The sequence below is a fragment of the Chanodichthys erythropterus genome, chromosome 1 (genome assembly GCF_024489055.1).
Source record: "Chanodichthys erythropterus isolate Z2021 chromosome 1, ASM2448905v1, whole genome shotgun sequence".
NCBI lineage: Eukaryota > Metazoa > Chordata > Actinopteri > Cypriniformes > Xenocyprididae > Chanodichthys > Chanodichthys erythropterus.
The window spans coordinates 26400386-26418268 of NC_090221.1; the positions used below are offsets into that span (position 1 = coordinate 26400386).

The 17883-nt window shown below is 38.9% G+C and overlaps 2 protein-coding genes across 3 annotated transcripts in view; one reads left to right on the forward strand and one right to left on the reverse strand.

Moving 5' to 3' along the window:
- Positions 1-257: 257 nt before the first annotated feature.
- asb12b (ankyrin repeat and SOCS box-containing 12b) lies at positions 258-6855 on the reverse strand. 2 transcript variants are annotated; one of them, XM_067382522.1, is made up of 3 exons: positions 6769-6855; positions 4012-4849; positions 258-1322 (listed from the first exon to the last, which is right to left on the reverse strand). In XM_067382522.1, the coding sequence occupies exons 2-3, from the start codon at positions 4826-4828 to the stop codon at positions 1189-1191; spliced, it is 951 nt and encodes a 316-aa protein (XP_067238623.1). In that variant the 5' UTR covers positions 4829-4849; positions 6769-6855; the 3' UTR covers positions 258-1188. The 2 variants fall into 2 exon arrangements, with proteins under 2 accessions (XP_067238623.1, XP_067238631.1); XM_067382530.1 differs by lacking the exon at positions 6769-6855 and having other exon boundaries at positions 4012-4993.
- Positions 6856-10000: 3145 nt separating this feature from the next.
- Positions 10001-17883, forward strand: part of msnb (moesin b) — a 31747-nt gene continuing 23864 nt past the window's right edge. Inside the window, exons 1-2 of the mRNA XM_067382542.1 lie at positions 10001-10081; positions 10179-10274. Coding sequence (XP_067238643.1) covers positions 10019-10081; positions 10179-10274 — 159 coding nt within the window. The 5' untranslated portion in view covers positions 10001-10018. The remainder of the gene's footprint in view (positions 10082-10178; positions 10275-17883) is intronic.

Genomic DNA, 17883 nt, shown 5'->3' on the forward strand with positions numbered 1-17883 from the left:
AAAATTACAGTTTCAGTGCAGCTTCAAAGGGCTTTAAACGATACCAGACGAGGAATAAGGGTCTTATCTAGCGAAACGATAGGCCATTTTCTAAAAAAAAACAAAAAACAAATGTATATGCTTTATAAACACAAATGCTCGCCTTGCAGATCGTTTCGCTAGATAAGACCCTTATTCCTTTTCTGGTATTATTTAAAGTCCTTTGAAGCTGCACTTAAACTAATTTTGACCTTCAACCATTTGTAGACCATTGTCCACTATAAGGAGAATAATCCTGGAATGTTTTCATCAAAAATTATTAATTACTTAATTTCTTTTCGACTAAAGAAAGAAAGACATGAATATCTTGGATGACATGGGGATGAGTAAATTATCAGGAAATTTTCATTCAGAAGTGAACTAATCCTTTAATATGTCAATGTAACCCTTCTTATTCAATTATTTATTGTGTTTTGGTAGTGAAAAAACTGGGGAAAGGAAAAATATTCCAGAACTTTCTGAAAATACAATATGAGAATTAACTGCAGTTACTAGAAATGCGTACCTTGGATATTATACAATTTGCATATACATACAAAATTTGTGGGAAAAGACACATTTTTTCAAGATGTTTCCAAATCTGACTTTGAACCAGTTCTGCAGAATGGCCCATATAGCAATATAACTGACCTAATAAAGAGATTTTTTTTTTTTTTTTGGAGATCTTCTAAAGTGTTTATACTTCAGTGTAGATCAGGGGTGTCAAACTCAGCTCCTGGAGGGCCACAGTCCTGCCACCAGCCAGAATTAAGGAGTTTACATACCTTGACTAGCTGGTTCAACCATGGAACAGTAACCATCTTGTCGAGGGTCACCACAAGACAGTTATCATTTCAATCAATAAAGGGCAGAGTTTATCTTTCACATTAATTGACTCTACATTACATCAACAAAACAAGAACCTAACCTACTGTAGAAACAAACTAATCTGAAAGTCTTTTCATTTGTTGCATTATCCACATATTCATAAATTATGTTAAAAATAATAAAGTCATTCCTGTATAAACCATTATCTGTGATATTTAGAATTCTTTATAAAGAAAATAATACAAATATTTCATATCACAACATTTAAAAAAAAAAAGGGAAAATAATATTAGTCAAATGTTATGTTGTGTATTCCACATAAGAAGGGAAAATACAGGAAAATCAGGATACATGATTCAAATAGTCCTTCAGTATTTTGGGAATGTCCAGACAATCAATGGAGCACATTTTGTTTTCCGTGGGAAGAAACTTCCATAAAGCAAGTCGCGTCTGAGACATCAGTGTTTTTGGACAAACTGTGTATAGAGAGGATTTGATGTTACAGTTACATAGGAATGAATGACAGAATTAAAGCAGAGCACACACACACAATCACAAACAATCTTTGAGACTGTATTGAACACTTCTCATTTTCATACTAAGCTACTACAAGCTAAGGTCTACATCACTGGTTCTCAACTCTGGTCCTCTGCACATTTTTTACTGTATGTCTCTCTTACATGACACGCTAGCTGCATCTGAAAATGTAGGCAGCTGACTTGTTGCCTCACTGCCCTATCAGGCAGTGACTTTGTAGGCAGTGTTTGCGTACTAATGTACTTCACAAAACTGATTTAGGACACTATTCTGAGGCAGCATAATAGTTTAATGATCTACAGCAAAATAGAGAGAGATTTGGTGATAACTAAGAGAATTTTTACTACAATAGTAATTTCTCATTTGAAATGACATCAAAAGTTAAAAAAAACATCAGACAAAGTGTACATTTGCATACAAAGTGGCCAACAACCGCAACTTTCAGATGCCATCTGTATTTATTTATTTTTTGCTTAACTGTGACAGAATGGAACACACAGGATTGTGGGATATCAAAGGCAGTGAAGGATACATCTATGCTGCCTTCAAAAATCGATTAGATGAAGGTATCTCAGAAAACAGGAAGTGAAGCTAACATTGGATTCGGGCATGCCTTGATGCCTTCTTATCTTTGAATGCATCCTCCAAAGACATTGTTTTTTTTAGTTTTTTTTTATTTAGGACACAGCCACATGGAGCTCTCAACGAGCGGATGATCACAATCAAGTGTGTTAAATGGGTCCCTAGGACTGGAGTTGAGAACCACTGCTCTACGTAATTGCTCCACCCTAAACTGCTACTGACATTTGGGATGGGAGGGATGGGTGGATTACTGAAAGCACAAATGAGGTATAAAACATGTAAATATTTAATGAGGCAAGCACCGTTCAGTTTATTAATTGTTGTTTGTTTGTTGCTAAACAATTTAATTCTATCATTATGTACTGTAACGCTTAAAAAATACCACCACATTTTTATTTATTTATTTATTTTTGAGGTTAAAAATGCAGTGTCCTATCTAATTAACAGTTATAAGCCTTATCTTTCAATTGAAAATCTACCTATGCACCACAACTGTCAGTCAACAATACTGTTGTCCTGATAGGCTACAAACCACCAAAGCAGATTCAGCTACACTATGCAACAAGACTTTGAGAAAGAATTGTATTATTTTTATTATTATTTATTTTTTTTAAATTTATTAAATTAATTTAATTTAATTACTTTGTTTAATTTGGAGTTGCAAATATTTGTATTTATTTATTTTAGTAATATCTTTATTCATTCAGTAGAACAGTAAAGAAGATTTTTAGCTGAAACCATGGTCTTTGGTGAATCCTAAAATGCACTTCAACGGCTACCGTCAGTTTGACAGTCAAAAAAAAAAAAAAAGAAAAAAGAAAAAGAAACATATACAAGCAAAACAAAATTAATATCCGTGGCTCCTGATGATACTTTGAGGTCTTATGAAGGGAAATGATCAGTCTGTTCAAGAAACGGAACATTATTTACAACATTATTACCTGTAATCCACAGCCTTGGCAAACAGTCTTTAGCGCTTTCACGACAGTCTGAAGCATGAGCTTCCCATCACATTATGACGTATGCGCAGGAGCAAACTCAGACATGAGCTGACGCATTTACCCTATTAGTATTTTACTTCTGCGAACGTAAAGGGTACATTATTTATACATGCATACTAGGGGTATAACAGTGCATGTATTCGTCTCAAATCGTCACAGTTAGGACGTCACGGTTTGGTGGATACAGTCGGATGACGAATACAGTCAGTCACAGGGGATCCACACTCCAATGCAGAAGGGGGCTTCCACGGTTATGCAACACTGTTTAGTAAGCGCCATAAAAGAAAAAAAAAAATGCTGCAGAAGAAGAAGAGACAATCTTCTTCAGCATCTTCAATCCAGCATCTTTTCCTCAGTGCATAGAAAAGTGCATGTGTAATCTCTCAGCCAGTGTCTCAACCACGGAAAGACATCAATAAAACAGCTTGAGAAGAATATCTCATGTAGCATTACATTTACCTCAGGCAAGTCATTTACTTTCCATAGCATGTTAGTTCACTAGAGAAATAAACTGTAGAGGGGAGCAATTCACTAAATATATACACTATATTAGCTTATATATTCATTATATTTACATTAATTGTTAGTAAAATCTATTATTTAATGTTTAAATAAATGTGTTATTAAAACAAGCTATGACAGTAACTGTGTAAATGAACATATTCCAAAAATCAATTGAAGAAAAATAATTGAAAAATAATTTTAAAATTAGATTTAGAAGTTAATGCGAAATATTTCTTATGTGTTCACGTTTATTTATTTTTTTTATTATTCTTATTTTATTTTTTATTTTTCATGAGTGTTAATTATACCAAAAAATAAATAGCAACTGAATATAATAGTTTGGGCTCTGTTGTTAAATGTAACCTGTAATATTATAGTAATGTGCCAGAAAGTAGCTAAATATCTTCTTTACTGTTCTACAGAAGAAAAAACTCACCTACATTTTGGATGGTCTGAGGGTGAGTTAATTAATTTTTGGGTGAACTATCCCTTTAAGAAGTTGAGATAAGTGTAGATATCACAGATGTGTGTACAGACTTACCTCTCTCTTTGAGCAGAAGCATTACTGCGTCATTTTGTTTGGCTGTTTTGTCAATGATTAAAGCGGGTAGATACACGTTTGCTCCAAAGTCTATGAGCAGCTTAATGTATTCAAGCCCACAGCCATATCTCAGACACATCTCCAGAACAGTTTTAGGCTGTTTGATCCTTGTCAGCATTTTTTCCTCAGTGCAGTTGTAGTCTGGGTTTGCTCCATGCTGCAGTAACAATCTGAAACAATCCAGATGGCCATAAACAGCTGAAATGTAGAGTGGTCCTCGGCAGGTCGTGGCGTTTGAGGCCCAGTCCGGCATTTTGGGCTTGACGTCTACGTCAGCTCCATGTCGCAGGAGCTCCCTCAGGATGTGCACGTCACCCTCTCGGGCTGCAGTGAGCACAGGGGAGCAATTGTTATACAGGCTACCATTAGGGTTTGCACCAGCTTCTAATAAAGCAACAACACAGTCTAAGTGTTTGGCAGCGACTGCCGTGAAAAGTGGAGTCTGAGCTTTAACATCCAGGCTGTCCACCTCTGCCCCGTGAACCAGGAGGACCTCTAGACAGCGCAAGTGACCCTGAGCCGCAGCAGTGCGCAGTGGAGTAACCGGGATGCCCCAGCCACTGCGATGGTTGATGCATTTCCTGTACTTATCCTGAGACAGGAGATCAGTAAGGAGTTTGTCGTCATCCTTAAAGACAGCTTGATTCAGTTCCTGGCAACAGTTGGTGTCTTCCTCCTCATCTTCTTTGGGTTGAAGAAGAGAAAAGATCTTAGAGATGTCCATCAAACTCATGCTGGTGGACTTATCCAAAAGCATTCTTCAGCAAACTGCTCAAGTCTCCATTCGATCAAACAGACAGCAAGAAAGAAAGAATTAAAATTACACTCAAGCTCTACAACATAAAAGAGTACAACTGTTTTTACATTTAAAGCAAAGAACACTCACAATCAAATAGAATCCTTTGATTCTAATTTCACAGCCTACACTTAACAGCCTTGCGGATATTTAGAGCAAGATATTGCTTTTATAAACAAAGTTAATATTGATTAACTTACTTTTTAGTCTCAACATCACCAGTTACTTTGTCTATTTTTGATTACTTTTTCTATTTTTATTTAGTTCCAAACAAAACAGGATCAACCATTGCATGTCTCTGAGCAGCAAAGTATTGGTGCTTCATTACTGAGTCAGTGTTTTTGTGCAAACTGGGTGAGTGACAGTCACTCGTTGCCACCTACTGAAGTAGTGATTCGGTCACATTTACGCTTGCACAGCAAATTCTGTGGGGAAAATACAGTCATCTCAGTCTTCTACAGTCAACTGGACTTTTAATAGCAGAAAAAGTGAATTTCATGTTTCATTCAAGTTTGTTGAACTTTAAAAATCTCACCACAAATGCAGAGACTGATAATCTACACTATCTGGAGTAGTCTAAACACAGATAAGTGAAATGATACAAACAGTTAAAAGTCCTAATGCTGCTGGATTTAATATCAGCAACTGGGCAGTCAAATTTGATATTTACTGTTTTCCCCCTACATGTATAATTTCTCTTGAAGATAAGGAACGCTTTTTGGTAGAACTGTCCTCATGCCCGGTACAGAACTCAATTTTAATGTGCTAAATTAGATACTGGGTAAACATTTAAATTAAATATACTAACATATTTTATATATTTATGTTATTTATTTATTATATATGTTTATTTTACTTTGATCGTTTTTTAAATATTTATAATGTATGCTTATATATCAGTTCAGAATTTTTTTAATTTTTTTATTATCTTAGCTACCTGACACATTAGCATGTCCCAAAGAAAAAAAATGTTAATTTGACAAAAAACAAACAAACAAACAAACAAAAAAAACTTAGAAAACCGACACAGTTCATGATCAGAAAGGAATAACAATCTATTCATAATGAAAGAGGAGGAAGTAAATTTAAAACAAATTCTCCTTTAAAACAACTTTTTGCAGGAATGTGGACTACACACTAATGTTAATGTCTGCACAGATGAAAATTCTGTCTGTATCCTTTATAACTGCACTCTGTCTACCCTATATACGTAATGAACATACACAGCTACTGTTTATACATAGTCCAGTACAAGCCTATGCTATAGTAAATATCTGCAAAAACAAAAAAATTTCATGTGTGGGGGATTGGGTTTAAGTAACACACTATTTTTACTATTTTGTTTTGATGTGGAAACCTGACATTAAAAGCAAATTATAGCCTAATAACAATTATGAAGTACAAAGCAGCTGACAAAAATGCCAGATCACAAATATTTGATAATAACAATATTTAAAACACATGGCAATTTGCCATGATCTGACATTAATGAAAAATGTATAGAAATTTGACTCAAAACCATATATTTACTGATATATTGCCCTCTGACAACTTTCCGCTGTGATTCCAATGTGAACTAACTCTGGTGTCCACTATATATAGCTTCTGTTTGAGTGTAGTCACAGTACCAAATGCCACCCATGAACAGAAATCTAAAAAATAAACGTATACATTTATTCCAATATAAGTCACTGCTGCTGTAAATACTTCAAAAACAAACTATGCCAGTGTAATTTTTAAAGTAAAGTCACATTCTGTCAAATGCCATCATTAACAACATTAATAATGCAGCAACAAACAATTCCACCAAGAGAAGTTTAGAGGTCCTTTAAATAATATTAATGCAGGTTATTTAATGCTTCTGCTAATAAAGTACAATTTCTTGTGTAATTGTAGCTTACCTGTACAGTGTGTAGTATCCACAGAGAGAAACACATGTAAGCTTTGTAGCACTGAGGGTCAGTGTGACACATACAGATCTGAGCAGCCACAGGGGCTAAGTTTAGGCCACAAATGGATCGGACCAAACTTCCATTCTTGGAGGGCCAGGGGATGGAGTTATAATTAGAAAGGTGATAGACCTGTGACAGTCTCAGACAACACGAGCTGTTAGTGTAAGTTCGGAATGTCATTGGAATGTGATCTATAAATGTACAATAACCGTTGAGAACATTTGCAAAACAACAGTATTGTGCTGAAACTATTAAGGCTGTAGTAGTTTGTGTTATTAGTGTCATTTGGTACTTTTGTCATGATAACTGTCACAGTGAGTTGCAGCTGTTGAGCTGTCAGGGGCTATAGATGATGTCAGCTGCTGATGTACCTAAGGCCCTGACAGACAAATGTTCTGAAGTTATTTTTGTTTTATTACTGTTTTATAGTTCCGATTTCTACTGCTAAACAGACTATAAATAGATTTGATGGGGAGGGGTTGGGTCCTAAGTCCTAATTTGAAACCATTTTTCAAAATCCACCCACTCATGCTTTTTCACTAAATTACATTACATTTGTCCCAAATCAGTGTTAATATAAAATAGTTTCTAATATAATAATGTTAACATTGTTTAATGACAATGTTTATAATTTAATAGAGCAAGCCCTGGATTCTGTAGTCACTGTAGCGCTGTTTCATGATGAGGCTAAATACTGGGTCAACAGTGGAACATTAATCTACTGTGGGTCTATACATATATAAATATAGACAGGCAGTCAGTACAAAAATTGTTGCTCAAAGTGTTGAGAATGGACACATTAAAGAGTTTTCATGAAGCAAGTGATTTATTGATCTATTGATTTATCATAGATTTATTTATAACAAATAGATTTATTCATTTTATATAAAGGATAAATTGTTACATCAGTGCTTTTTTTAATCATGTCCTATACATTCTGCATTTGATTTTTTCCAAGATCTTTCAGCTTTTGATTTCCAGTGTTTAACTATATCGATTATAGATACTTGCATGTAAAATGCTACAAATAGCTAACTATCTTCAACTAACAACATGTCTATGTGACTGTGTTGAACCTCAACAGAACAAAACAAAACAAAACAAAACAAAACAAAACAAAACAAAACAAAAAAAACTAATAAAAAATTGCATAAATAATTACCGTAATTTGGTTTCTAATCATTTCTTTTTGATTTCTTCCTGCAGTTAAATTTCCTACACAAGGGTTTAATCTGAAGAGAGATTCCAGGGCTGCCAATGGATTAGAGGTACAATGGACCATATTAACTAGGGGTAATCCTGGCAAATATTGCAAGTCCTTTCATATGACTCTGACGAGAACAGACCACTACAAGAAGACAGCAGTCAGGACTCAGGAGCTCTAAAAATATAGTCAAATGTCTGTGAGTACTGTTTATATATTTATTATTACAATAATACAGATCATTTTCCTTTTAAAAACATTAACCTCATGTAGTACACAACTATGAATTTGTTAAATTAGTAATTAGTAATTTATTGTGCTATACTTTTATTTTCTTCAAATACTGTTTTGTTTAACACATATATTTATGCTGAATAGCATTGCTGAATAATATATGTATATTTGGCTGCATAAATGTTTTAGTTGAATTGAATGGAATGTGGTGGTTCACAGCTTTTCTTTCCCCCACAACCTAGGATTTCTGCCCAGTGTCCACCATTTTGTTAAATTTGATGCTATTGTAAATTGTGTCAAATTATAATAAACCAAATAAGGCTACAATCCTAATCATAATTTACTCTAGGTGTGGCTGTAACAAATTCTCCAAGTTCTTAATGCACCTTCTCTGAATACTATATTTCTCCAGTACACTTTCATCTCCATATGTTTTGAAGTTATTATTATTATTATTATTATTATTTTTATTTTTTTATTTTTTGTTTTTGATACTAGAAATTTTAGTGCAATATTCAGTTATTCAAATTAGAGCTGTCATGGTATCTAATTTTTCACTACATGGTAATCATGGGCAAAAGAATTCATGATAATGATGTATTGCGATATCTATAGAAATCTTGAAAAAAAATAATAATAATGCTGTCAGTCAAATAAAACAATAAAAAAAAAAAAATCTATACTATTCCATACAGGCTATGTTGATTGACTTTGCATTATAAATATACATTATCCTTATGATAATACCAGGTTGAAGATGGGTTGAAGAAAAAAGATAATGGTGTGTTAATTATCTTCATGTTTAATCATTCAATATGTCTCTATCTGCATTCAGCTTCAGTGATCGCTGAATGTCTTTGTCCATATTAGGGATTTCCTGGAACTTATTAGTATCACTTGTGGACTTTCAGCATGAGGGCACCATCCAGCATCAAGTATAAATGAAACATTAATTACATGTGAGAGTTTAGTGCTCAATAATGTTCACATTGTCCTATTTTAAGTAAAAATGCTCTCTAAAGATATTTGAAGTAAACATATGAAGAAAGTTTTTATCCAAAACAGCACATTTTTGGACTAAAAGCCTTGAGGCATGTAAATATAATAAAACACAGAAAGGCGTCAGCAGTTAACAGGTTAATGTAACATTTCCAGTTTCAGGACTAGCAAAATAACCAAATCTGAAAGATACTGGAGGCAGAGGAGGGTGAAGAGGTTAGTGGTTTTGTGCCCTTTTGCGCTCATTGTTGATCGGCAAGTCCTGCAGACTGGGGTGATTAACGAGTCATTTTCGCATAATCCAAAAAACTTCCACATTGGCAAGCTAAAGTTTTTTGGAGTGTGGGTAGAGTGTCGTCTGTTATATCTGACGACATCCTTTACGCAGCAGTAGCAGCTGTGTGCTGTGTCTACTTGTGTTTTTTATGACAGGTGGCAACCAGTGTTAAGGTGCAATTACAACACTTACTGTACATTGGGATGTCAACCAGATACTGTACTGGCGCTGGATAATTTACATGCCATATTATCATACGTCTACTATTCAGTTAAAATAATATGGTTATCGCCAATTCAGGTATATTGCGACACCCCTAATTAACACTACAATAATATTTAATTTTTTAAAATATCACGTTATTGCAACATCCATAGTTCAAATGAAGTTAAACTTATGACGGATCTTTTTACAATGCTTTTAACAATGGCATATATTATTGTACATGTATTTGCTCTTTTCAGATAAACGTACGGGTCACTACAATGGATGCTGAGCTGGAGTTTGCCATTCAGCCCAGTACAACTGGTAAACAACTTTTTGACCAAGTATGTATTTTTAGACAAAATTCGATAAATGCAACATCAACATATAGACCATAAAGAGTGAACAATTAGTGACAGCATTACATTTGTCCTTTTGAAGGTTGTGAAAACTATTGGACTCCGAGAGATCTGGTACTTTGGACTGCAGTATCAGGACAGCAAGGGCTTCTCTACATGGCTGAAACTCAATAAGCGGGTTAATCTTGATCATACTTGCATATTTGACCATTTTTTTGCCATACGCTATCTGTCTTGTAAACAGGGCTCAAGAAACAAGAAACAAACTAAATTTTGATCAAGAATATAAACAAAAAAATATTATTTTCTATCTATCTATATTATTATCTTTTAACCAGTTAACAGTATTATTTTCCACTTTGTTTGACATCTATACCTATACTCACTTTGCGACATCAATCAAATGGGTTAACCCTAACTCTAACCCATAATTATGTACATCGTAGAATATATGTGACCCACTCTATCATTATGCTCATTTAAAAGTGAACAGGAGCTGCATTTTTTGACCAAGGTATCACAGGTGCTTTACACTAACTGTGCAAACTGCAAACTGAAAGTTTGTTGGGATTTTTATTGCTTGAGTGAATTACAAAAAATGCCTCATTAGACAAAAACTTAATACAATTCCAGTATATCCAAGTAGCAGCAAAAAACAACAACAACAAAAAAAAAAACTTTTCCTATGGGCACTGTCTCTCTGGCTAGGAGATCTATTGTGTAGTCCCATGGTCAGTGCAGTGGCAGTTGGGAGGTTAGTTTGGAACAGAAGACAACCTGGAAGTGGGAGTAGCAGGGTGGTATATCCACAACCTGTTGATCAACTAGACTCTCAATGGAGGTAGAATTTATGGCCAACAGTGGATGTTCAGGCAACTTGGGCATGGGATAGTGAGGGAAAAAGTCTGGAAAACAGTGGGAACCCCACTCCAAGACGTCTCTGAAGGGCCAAGAGAATGTGAATGTTTCATGAGCCAAGGTTGCCGTAGGATGACATCACTGGTGGATCTCTCTAGAACCAGTAGCATGAAGTTCTCTACGTGCATACAGTCCACTTGCAGCTTGATGGGACCAACACAATACCGGATACCTCTACCAAGTTTTTTTTTTTTTTTTTTTTTTAATTATTGAGTGGATCTTGGATTCACAGGGCATTTTCCAGAGACGGAAGTGCTGGCAGCAGTGTTCATTTTGGCAGCCATTTTTTATTTAGTCTTAGTCTTAGTCTCCATCTTCAGATGAAAATGCTTATTAGTCTTAGTCACATTTTAGTAATTTTTGTCTTTCATAGTTTTAGTCTAGTTTTAGCCAATGAAAAGTCATTGCATTTTTGTCAACTTTTAGTCATTACCTTTAGTCAAACTACAGTTACCAACATTAGTTTTGGTAGCTATTTTATATGTAGTCTTTAGACAAAAATAGTGCTGTGCTGTCTGCTAATTTATAAAGTAGGATCACACATTAAGGATAGATAAAAGTGGTATTATAATTCAAGAATCAAGTATCAAGTAAAAAACAAAATAAATTCTGGCTGTTGAAGGAAAAACAGCATTTATTTGAAAGTTTAAAATTCAAATAAAAGTGTAATGAATACAGAATACAGATGTTCAAAAGCAGTCAGTGCAATGGCTGCTGAACATATATTCCTGAGTCTGACATACCTTTGTCTGCCAGTGAATTCAAGAGTACAGTAATTACAACTATTGTTCTGTTAATTCCAGTTCTGTATTTACAAACATAATGTGATAAATCCGTTAAGGGTGTACACATTTGGAAGCAAAATAACATTTGAAATCTTAAACAAAAAAAATTACAGGCTTACTTTGTATTTGGACTTATACAAAAGAAGGATTCATTCCAGTAACTACATTTACGGACAATATTAGTTTGCTAATCCTTCCTTTAAAAACATCACCCTACTGTTTATGCAGCTTCCGTCACGGTAAGTAAGCTAACCGATAAGTCTTTAATCCAACTACTTTTCTTAACGTTATATCAGTGTTACTGTATGTGTCAACATAGGTTAATTCGCTAGCAAGCCATGTTGGCTTAGCCAAGAAGCAATTGTTTTCTTGCAAAATATGTTTTAGCCTTCTGTTAACTAAGTTACCTAACTTGTGTTAGCTAACATTAATTCAGTTCAATTTAATTCACATGTATTTGTATAGCACTTTTCACAATTAATGGTTTCAAAGCAGCTTTACAGACAATGCATGACACTGATCTAACGTAAAGAAAAGTACAGTAGTTGGATAAAAGACTTCACAGTTAACTTATTTACAGTGACGGAGGCTGCATAAACAGCAGGGTGATGTGCCTTCAGATGTCTTTAAGATTTGTTGTATTCTTTCCGCATAATTTATAGCCACAGGGCTTCTCTCCATGTTCTGTGACATTGCACAATGTTTTCCCTTCAGATAACATATACCAGTTCTTCATTTCATCCCAACAGGTGCTGAAGCCATTCTCCGGCTGTTTTCAGCCGGACAGATGTTTTCCCAGCTACAGAGAGTGAGTGCCTTCAATGAGCTGCTGATCATTCAGCTGTGAATGAGCACTCTGAACAGGCTGCACTTTTTCTATGTCAGTGGCGTGTTGGCCGGTTACTCTGTGTGCTTCAGCACTAAATGAAAGCATTTTTTCCTAGTAGAGCTTGCATGGGTCTGAGCTTGAGTCTTTTGAAAGATGACATTCAACCCATGGGTTTCTGGATGCAGTCGTTTCCTGTCCTCATTGACGGCCAAGATCGCTGTCTTACATGCCTGGGCACAAGCATGTTAAGACAGTATTCGTGGGTGGTTTATGTTTTAACATGAGAACATAACCACGTCGGTACACCAGTCGACTCCTTTTTCCAGAAAGCTTGAGTCCCTTCTGCTTTTGGCCAGCCGCTGATTGTGTGTAAAAGCACAGCCACAGGTCTGCTCGATAATCTGGGAGACAGGAGATCAGCAAGGCAAAACTTGGACAGACCTCTCGCTTCTCTGAGAGTTGTGTGCCGTCTAGCTGCGGTACTGCAGCGTGGGTTGTCAAGTCCCCACCAGGAGAGGTCTACTTTGGTGAAATAGCTTGGGTGACCTGAGAAGTATGGAGGGCTTCTCCTTTGGGGGAAACAACCCCCTAGGGCTTTAGGATGGATTGCTGGTCCTTCTCCTGGGGAACCTAGCATTTCATTCGGGGCTCCAGCTGAGGACCAGATGTTGATCGCTGCATCGGAGAGAGGGCTGTTATGCTCTGGAAATGAGGATGATGCTGAGGTTCCCACTGTTTTGGTGTGGGCTTTTTCTGACTCAGATTCAGAGTTGACAGCCATGCTTCCCCAGGTCATTCCCGGATGTGCATGGAAAACTTCTGTGCATGGAAAGCCCACAGTATGGAGCTATATTGATGCCAAAATATGGAACGCCAGTGGGGCCAGAATCTGCATAAAAGTTGTCCCCTCTCTCAATACCCTGCTGGTGGGGTGGCTGTGAAAAACAGTTCACCTTCACCTGCATCTGAGGCCAAGACACTCTTAAAATCCACCAGGGTATCTCTGAGCTGGGGTTGAGCTGACTAACCATGATCAAAGTCTCGGTCAGACAATGTCCACCTTGGAGGTCCAGAAGCACCCCCTGGCTTGCCTTACAGAGGTGTGAGAGCTCGTCTTTCTTGATGCTCCCATTTCACAAGGGCAGCAGTGGGCGGTTCAAGAGCATGATCAAGTCTACTCACGCCCCCTCTGCCAAACCGTGGAAACAGGTGGTGTTGCACCGCACACTCAGACCCCACTACGGGCTGCCTCAGAAAGAGAACCCCCCTATGTGATTCAGTTCGCCTGGCATCCACCCAAGTTCAGAGGCATCCAGTTCAATTCAGTGAAAGCTGCCAATGCCCATGTCTTGTGAATGGACATCGCAGTCCTGGATGTGATAGAGCCGGTCCCTCCAGCTGATATGAGGTCAGGGTTTTACAGCCCCTACTTCATTGTTCTCAAGAAAGGCGGTGGGTTATGACCAATCTTGGACCTGCAAGTTTTTAACTGAGCCTTACACAAGCTACCATTTAAAATCTTGATACAGAAACACATTTTCAAATGCATCCTTCTCCGAGATTGGTTTGCAGCACCTGACCTAAAGGATGCATACTTTCATGTCCCACTGAAATTATTTCAGAGACTCCTGGGGCATATGGCAGCCAGCAGCGGTAGTAACACAGCTCGGTTTGCTTCATATGAGTCCCAAGATGGGCGTGACAATGCGGCACTCACCAGGTGGAAATCACACCAGCCTGTCGCTTATCCTTCAGACAGTGGTCGGACCCCTTGGTTTTGTGGGCAGGACTACAAGGAACAGGTGTCAAGGCATGCTGTGGTGTTCACAGATGCCTCTGCCACAGGCTGGGGTGCCACGTACAACGGGCATACAGTCTCAGGGGTTTTGAACGGAACCCCACCTGCAGTGGCACATCAAAGACGTGCTGGTCCGTATGGACAACACTCTGGCCGTTGCATACATCAACCATCAGGGTGGTCCGTGCTCCCGTCTCATGTTGAAACTCGCCTGTCATCTCCTCCTCTGGAATCAGAAGCATCTGAGGTCGCTTTGTGCCATTCACATTCCTGAAACGCTCAACCGTGTGGCCGACGAGCTATCATGAGCTGAGCTCCCAGAAGAATGGAGACTCCATGCCCAGGCAGTCCAGCTGATTTGGCATTGTTTCGGAGATGCACAGGTAGATCTGTATGCCACTCCAGAAACCACCCACTGCCAGTTGTTTTATTCCCTGACCGGTGGAACACTCAGGATGGATGCACTGGCACACAGCTGGCCCTGGGGCCTACGCAAATATGTATTTTCCTCAGTGAGCCTTCTTGCACAGACACTGTGCAAGGTGAGGGAGGACGATGAGCAGGTCTTTCTAGTTGTGCCCTTTTGGCCCAAATGGACCTGGTTCCCATAACTGATGATCCTCGCGACAGCCCCTCCTTGCTCGATCTGAGGAAGGATCTGCTACATACCCTCTTGGGAACTCACTCTGGTGCTCAGAGCACTTCAGATTGTTCCATTTGAGCCTTAGCAGTCAGTTGATTTAAAGATTCTAACCATGATGACTTTGCTTCTGGTTGCATTGGCCTCTATCAAGAGGGTAGGGGACCTGCAGTCTTTTTCGGTCAACGAATCGTGCCTAGTGTTTGGGCCGGGCCCTACCCACGTGGTACTGAGACCCCAGCCTGGCTATGTGCCCAAGCTTCTTACCACTCCTTTCAAAGACCAGGTAGTGAACCTGCAAGTTTTGAATGTCCGTGGACCAGAAGCAAAGCTTTAGGACCTCAGACCAGCTCTTTGTCTGTTATGGAGGCCAGCAGAAGGGAAAGGCCATCTCCAAGCAGAGAACTAGATAGTGGATGCCATTGCCTTGTCTTACCAAGCACAAGGAGTGTCCTGCCTGCTCAGGCTGTGAGCTCACTCTACTAGAAGTGTTGGGCACTGGGTGCTGGCACATAGCACCTTGCTGACAGATATTTGTGGAGCTGTGGGCTGGGCGACACCTAACATGTTCACTAGATTCTATAGCCTTTGTGTCAAGCCGATCTCCTCCTGTGTTCTCACCTCAACCGGTTAGAGACACAGAGAGGCCTGGCTTAGTGTCATCTTGCTGTGCTAATAGATGCGCTTTATTCTCCAGAGAGTCCCTACAAGGCAGACCCTGTTGAGTCCTCCAATCCCCCTTCGGCAGCCGGTTGTGGCAGAGCGTCTGGCGTCAGGCCTATGTCTGATGTATTCTTGAGAAGTTCTTGGCTGGGTGCCCATATGTGTGACCCTGAGAGGATCCCATATGTGTAATGTCCACGGTAAGCTCCTGAACGGAAGCTCTTTCTGTCTTTCCCTTGGCAGAGCCCCTCTTCTGTCTCTGCCATGTTGCTTTGTCCCAATCTGGTTGAGAGCCACTCAGAGACCGCCGTATGAAGTACAGCCCTACTGGGTTAGCCCATACATGTTACTCCACTAGACTTCTTGCAGGATGTGGCCTCCGCAGCATGCCTTTCCTTCAAAAGGGTACGCTTTCCCAGTGTTATCAAAGTTCACTGAGTGGGCAGTGTTCTTTTCTCTGTGTAAGTTCTGTCCCATCTACGAGTGGGCCCAGCTGTCTTATGCAGGGCACTGGAAGGCGACAGAACTTGTGGTGCTTTGGTAGGGATCCCAATTCGTTGGTCATCCGACGTGACGTCAAGAGTGACTGACTGAAAGGGGTCGTCAACTTCGGCTCGGCTCCTCAGCAAAAACCTGATAGGTGCTTGCACCTGCTACTCATTTATACTCGTGTTGTGAGGCAGAGCAGCTGAATGCCATAATCGCATGCCAATGTGCATTGGCTCATTTTAGTTAAACTCAAAGTAGATTGGTCTCAATTCTTCGGTCATCTGACGTGAAGTCTCTTTTCCTTCCTTCAGGGAACAAGGGTAACATACGTAACCGAGATGTTCTGAACAACTATGTGTCACATTACGTGTTAATGGAAGCTCACAAAGATGAAGATAAACAGGAAACAGGATGTTTAATGACGAAGCTCAGGAAACTCTTTACAAACACTATGACAGACGCATACATTGATGAAATCAGACAAAGACTGAGGGAGAACACAAGGTATAAATACTCAGGGCAAACTAGATAACTAATGAGACGACAGGTGAACTAACTGACTAATCAGACAGATGGGAGAAAACTAGGTCATGGGAATGAACCAAAAACACAATGAATGGGGAGACACCGACTAGACATGTAACATTTCGCCGCCTCCCAGGAAGGCGCATCCTCAGTTCAGGTGGATGGTGTGGAGTAAAATAAAATAAAACAAAGTCCAGGGAACAAGAAACTGTCCATGGTGGTGTGGAAGATGGGAGGAGCCAGAGAGGAGCCAGGAGCAGGAGAAGCCAGGTGGTTTTCCAGAGATCAGCCAGGACAAGGCCCCAGGGTGTACTCAAAGGTAGGAGGAGCCTTGGTTGAGTTGACTTAGTGGAAGACGACACCCTGGGGATGACCAACAGAGATTCAGGCTGGAGACGGAGACAGATTATCTTCTGTGCTGGTCGAAGATGATGGCCTGAAGACATTAAGCAGCTCTACATGGCATGTAGGAGATGTAGAGGGGCTGAAGGACATCAGCGGAGATGGGGCTGAGGAACTGGCTGACTGAGGAGGTGGGAGAGGGAGGCTGGGAGGGAATTCTGGAGATACTAGAGATGTTGGAGAATCAGAAGGTGCTGGAGATACCAGGGGACTAGGACAAACCTCTCCACAAAAATCAATAAGGTCCTCTTCAAAATTGTCCTTTAGTTCCTCATAATAGTTGCCAGAGAACAAACTAATCTCATCCACCATGGTGGAGTTGTGGGCGGGGCTTTCCTCCCATCCCTTGAGCTCCATGAGCACTCCCTCATCACGGCAGGTATGCCTCCTTGGCAGAACCAAAAACACAATAAAGGAGGGAGAAACCGACTAGACATGTAACACTATGTGGGAAATACTGTGTTTATATAACCTATAATAATACCTAACTACGAAAGGACGATAATTTGCACTTTAATTTTAATGGCTCAAAATCACACCTCAACAGGAAAGTGATGCCCTTAATAGATTAAAATATTCTAGAAGAAAAACTAAACCAAACAGATTACTACGGAAAGTCTGGAGCCACTTCAGTTTGAGTGTTCATTGAATTAATTTGTTCTTGGTTTAATATTAAATGCAGAGAAATAGTTCTTTCAGAATTAATTTATTTTAAATTAATTAATTTAATGTACCTTG

What these genes read in the sequence shown, in the direction of transcription:
- asb12b (XM_067382522.1), bottom strand. Translation starts at nt 4,828, where the DNA reads ATGCTTTTGGATAAGTCCACCAGCATGAGTTTGATGGACATCTCTAAG. An exon ending in GCTTCTGCTCAAAGAGAGAG is followed by an intron (nt 1,323 to 4,011) that starts GTAAGTCTGTAC and finishes CTCTATACACAG; the next exon opens with TTTGTCCAAAAACACTGATG.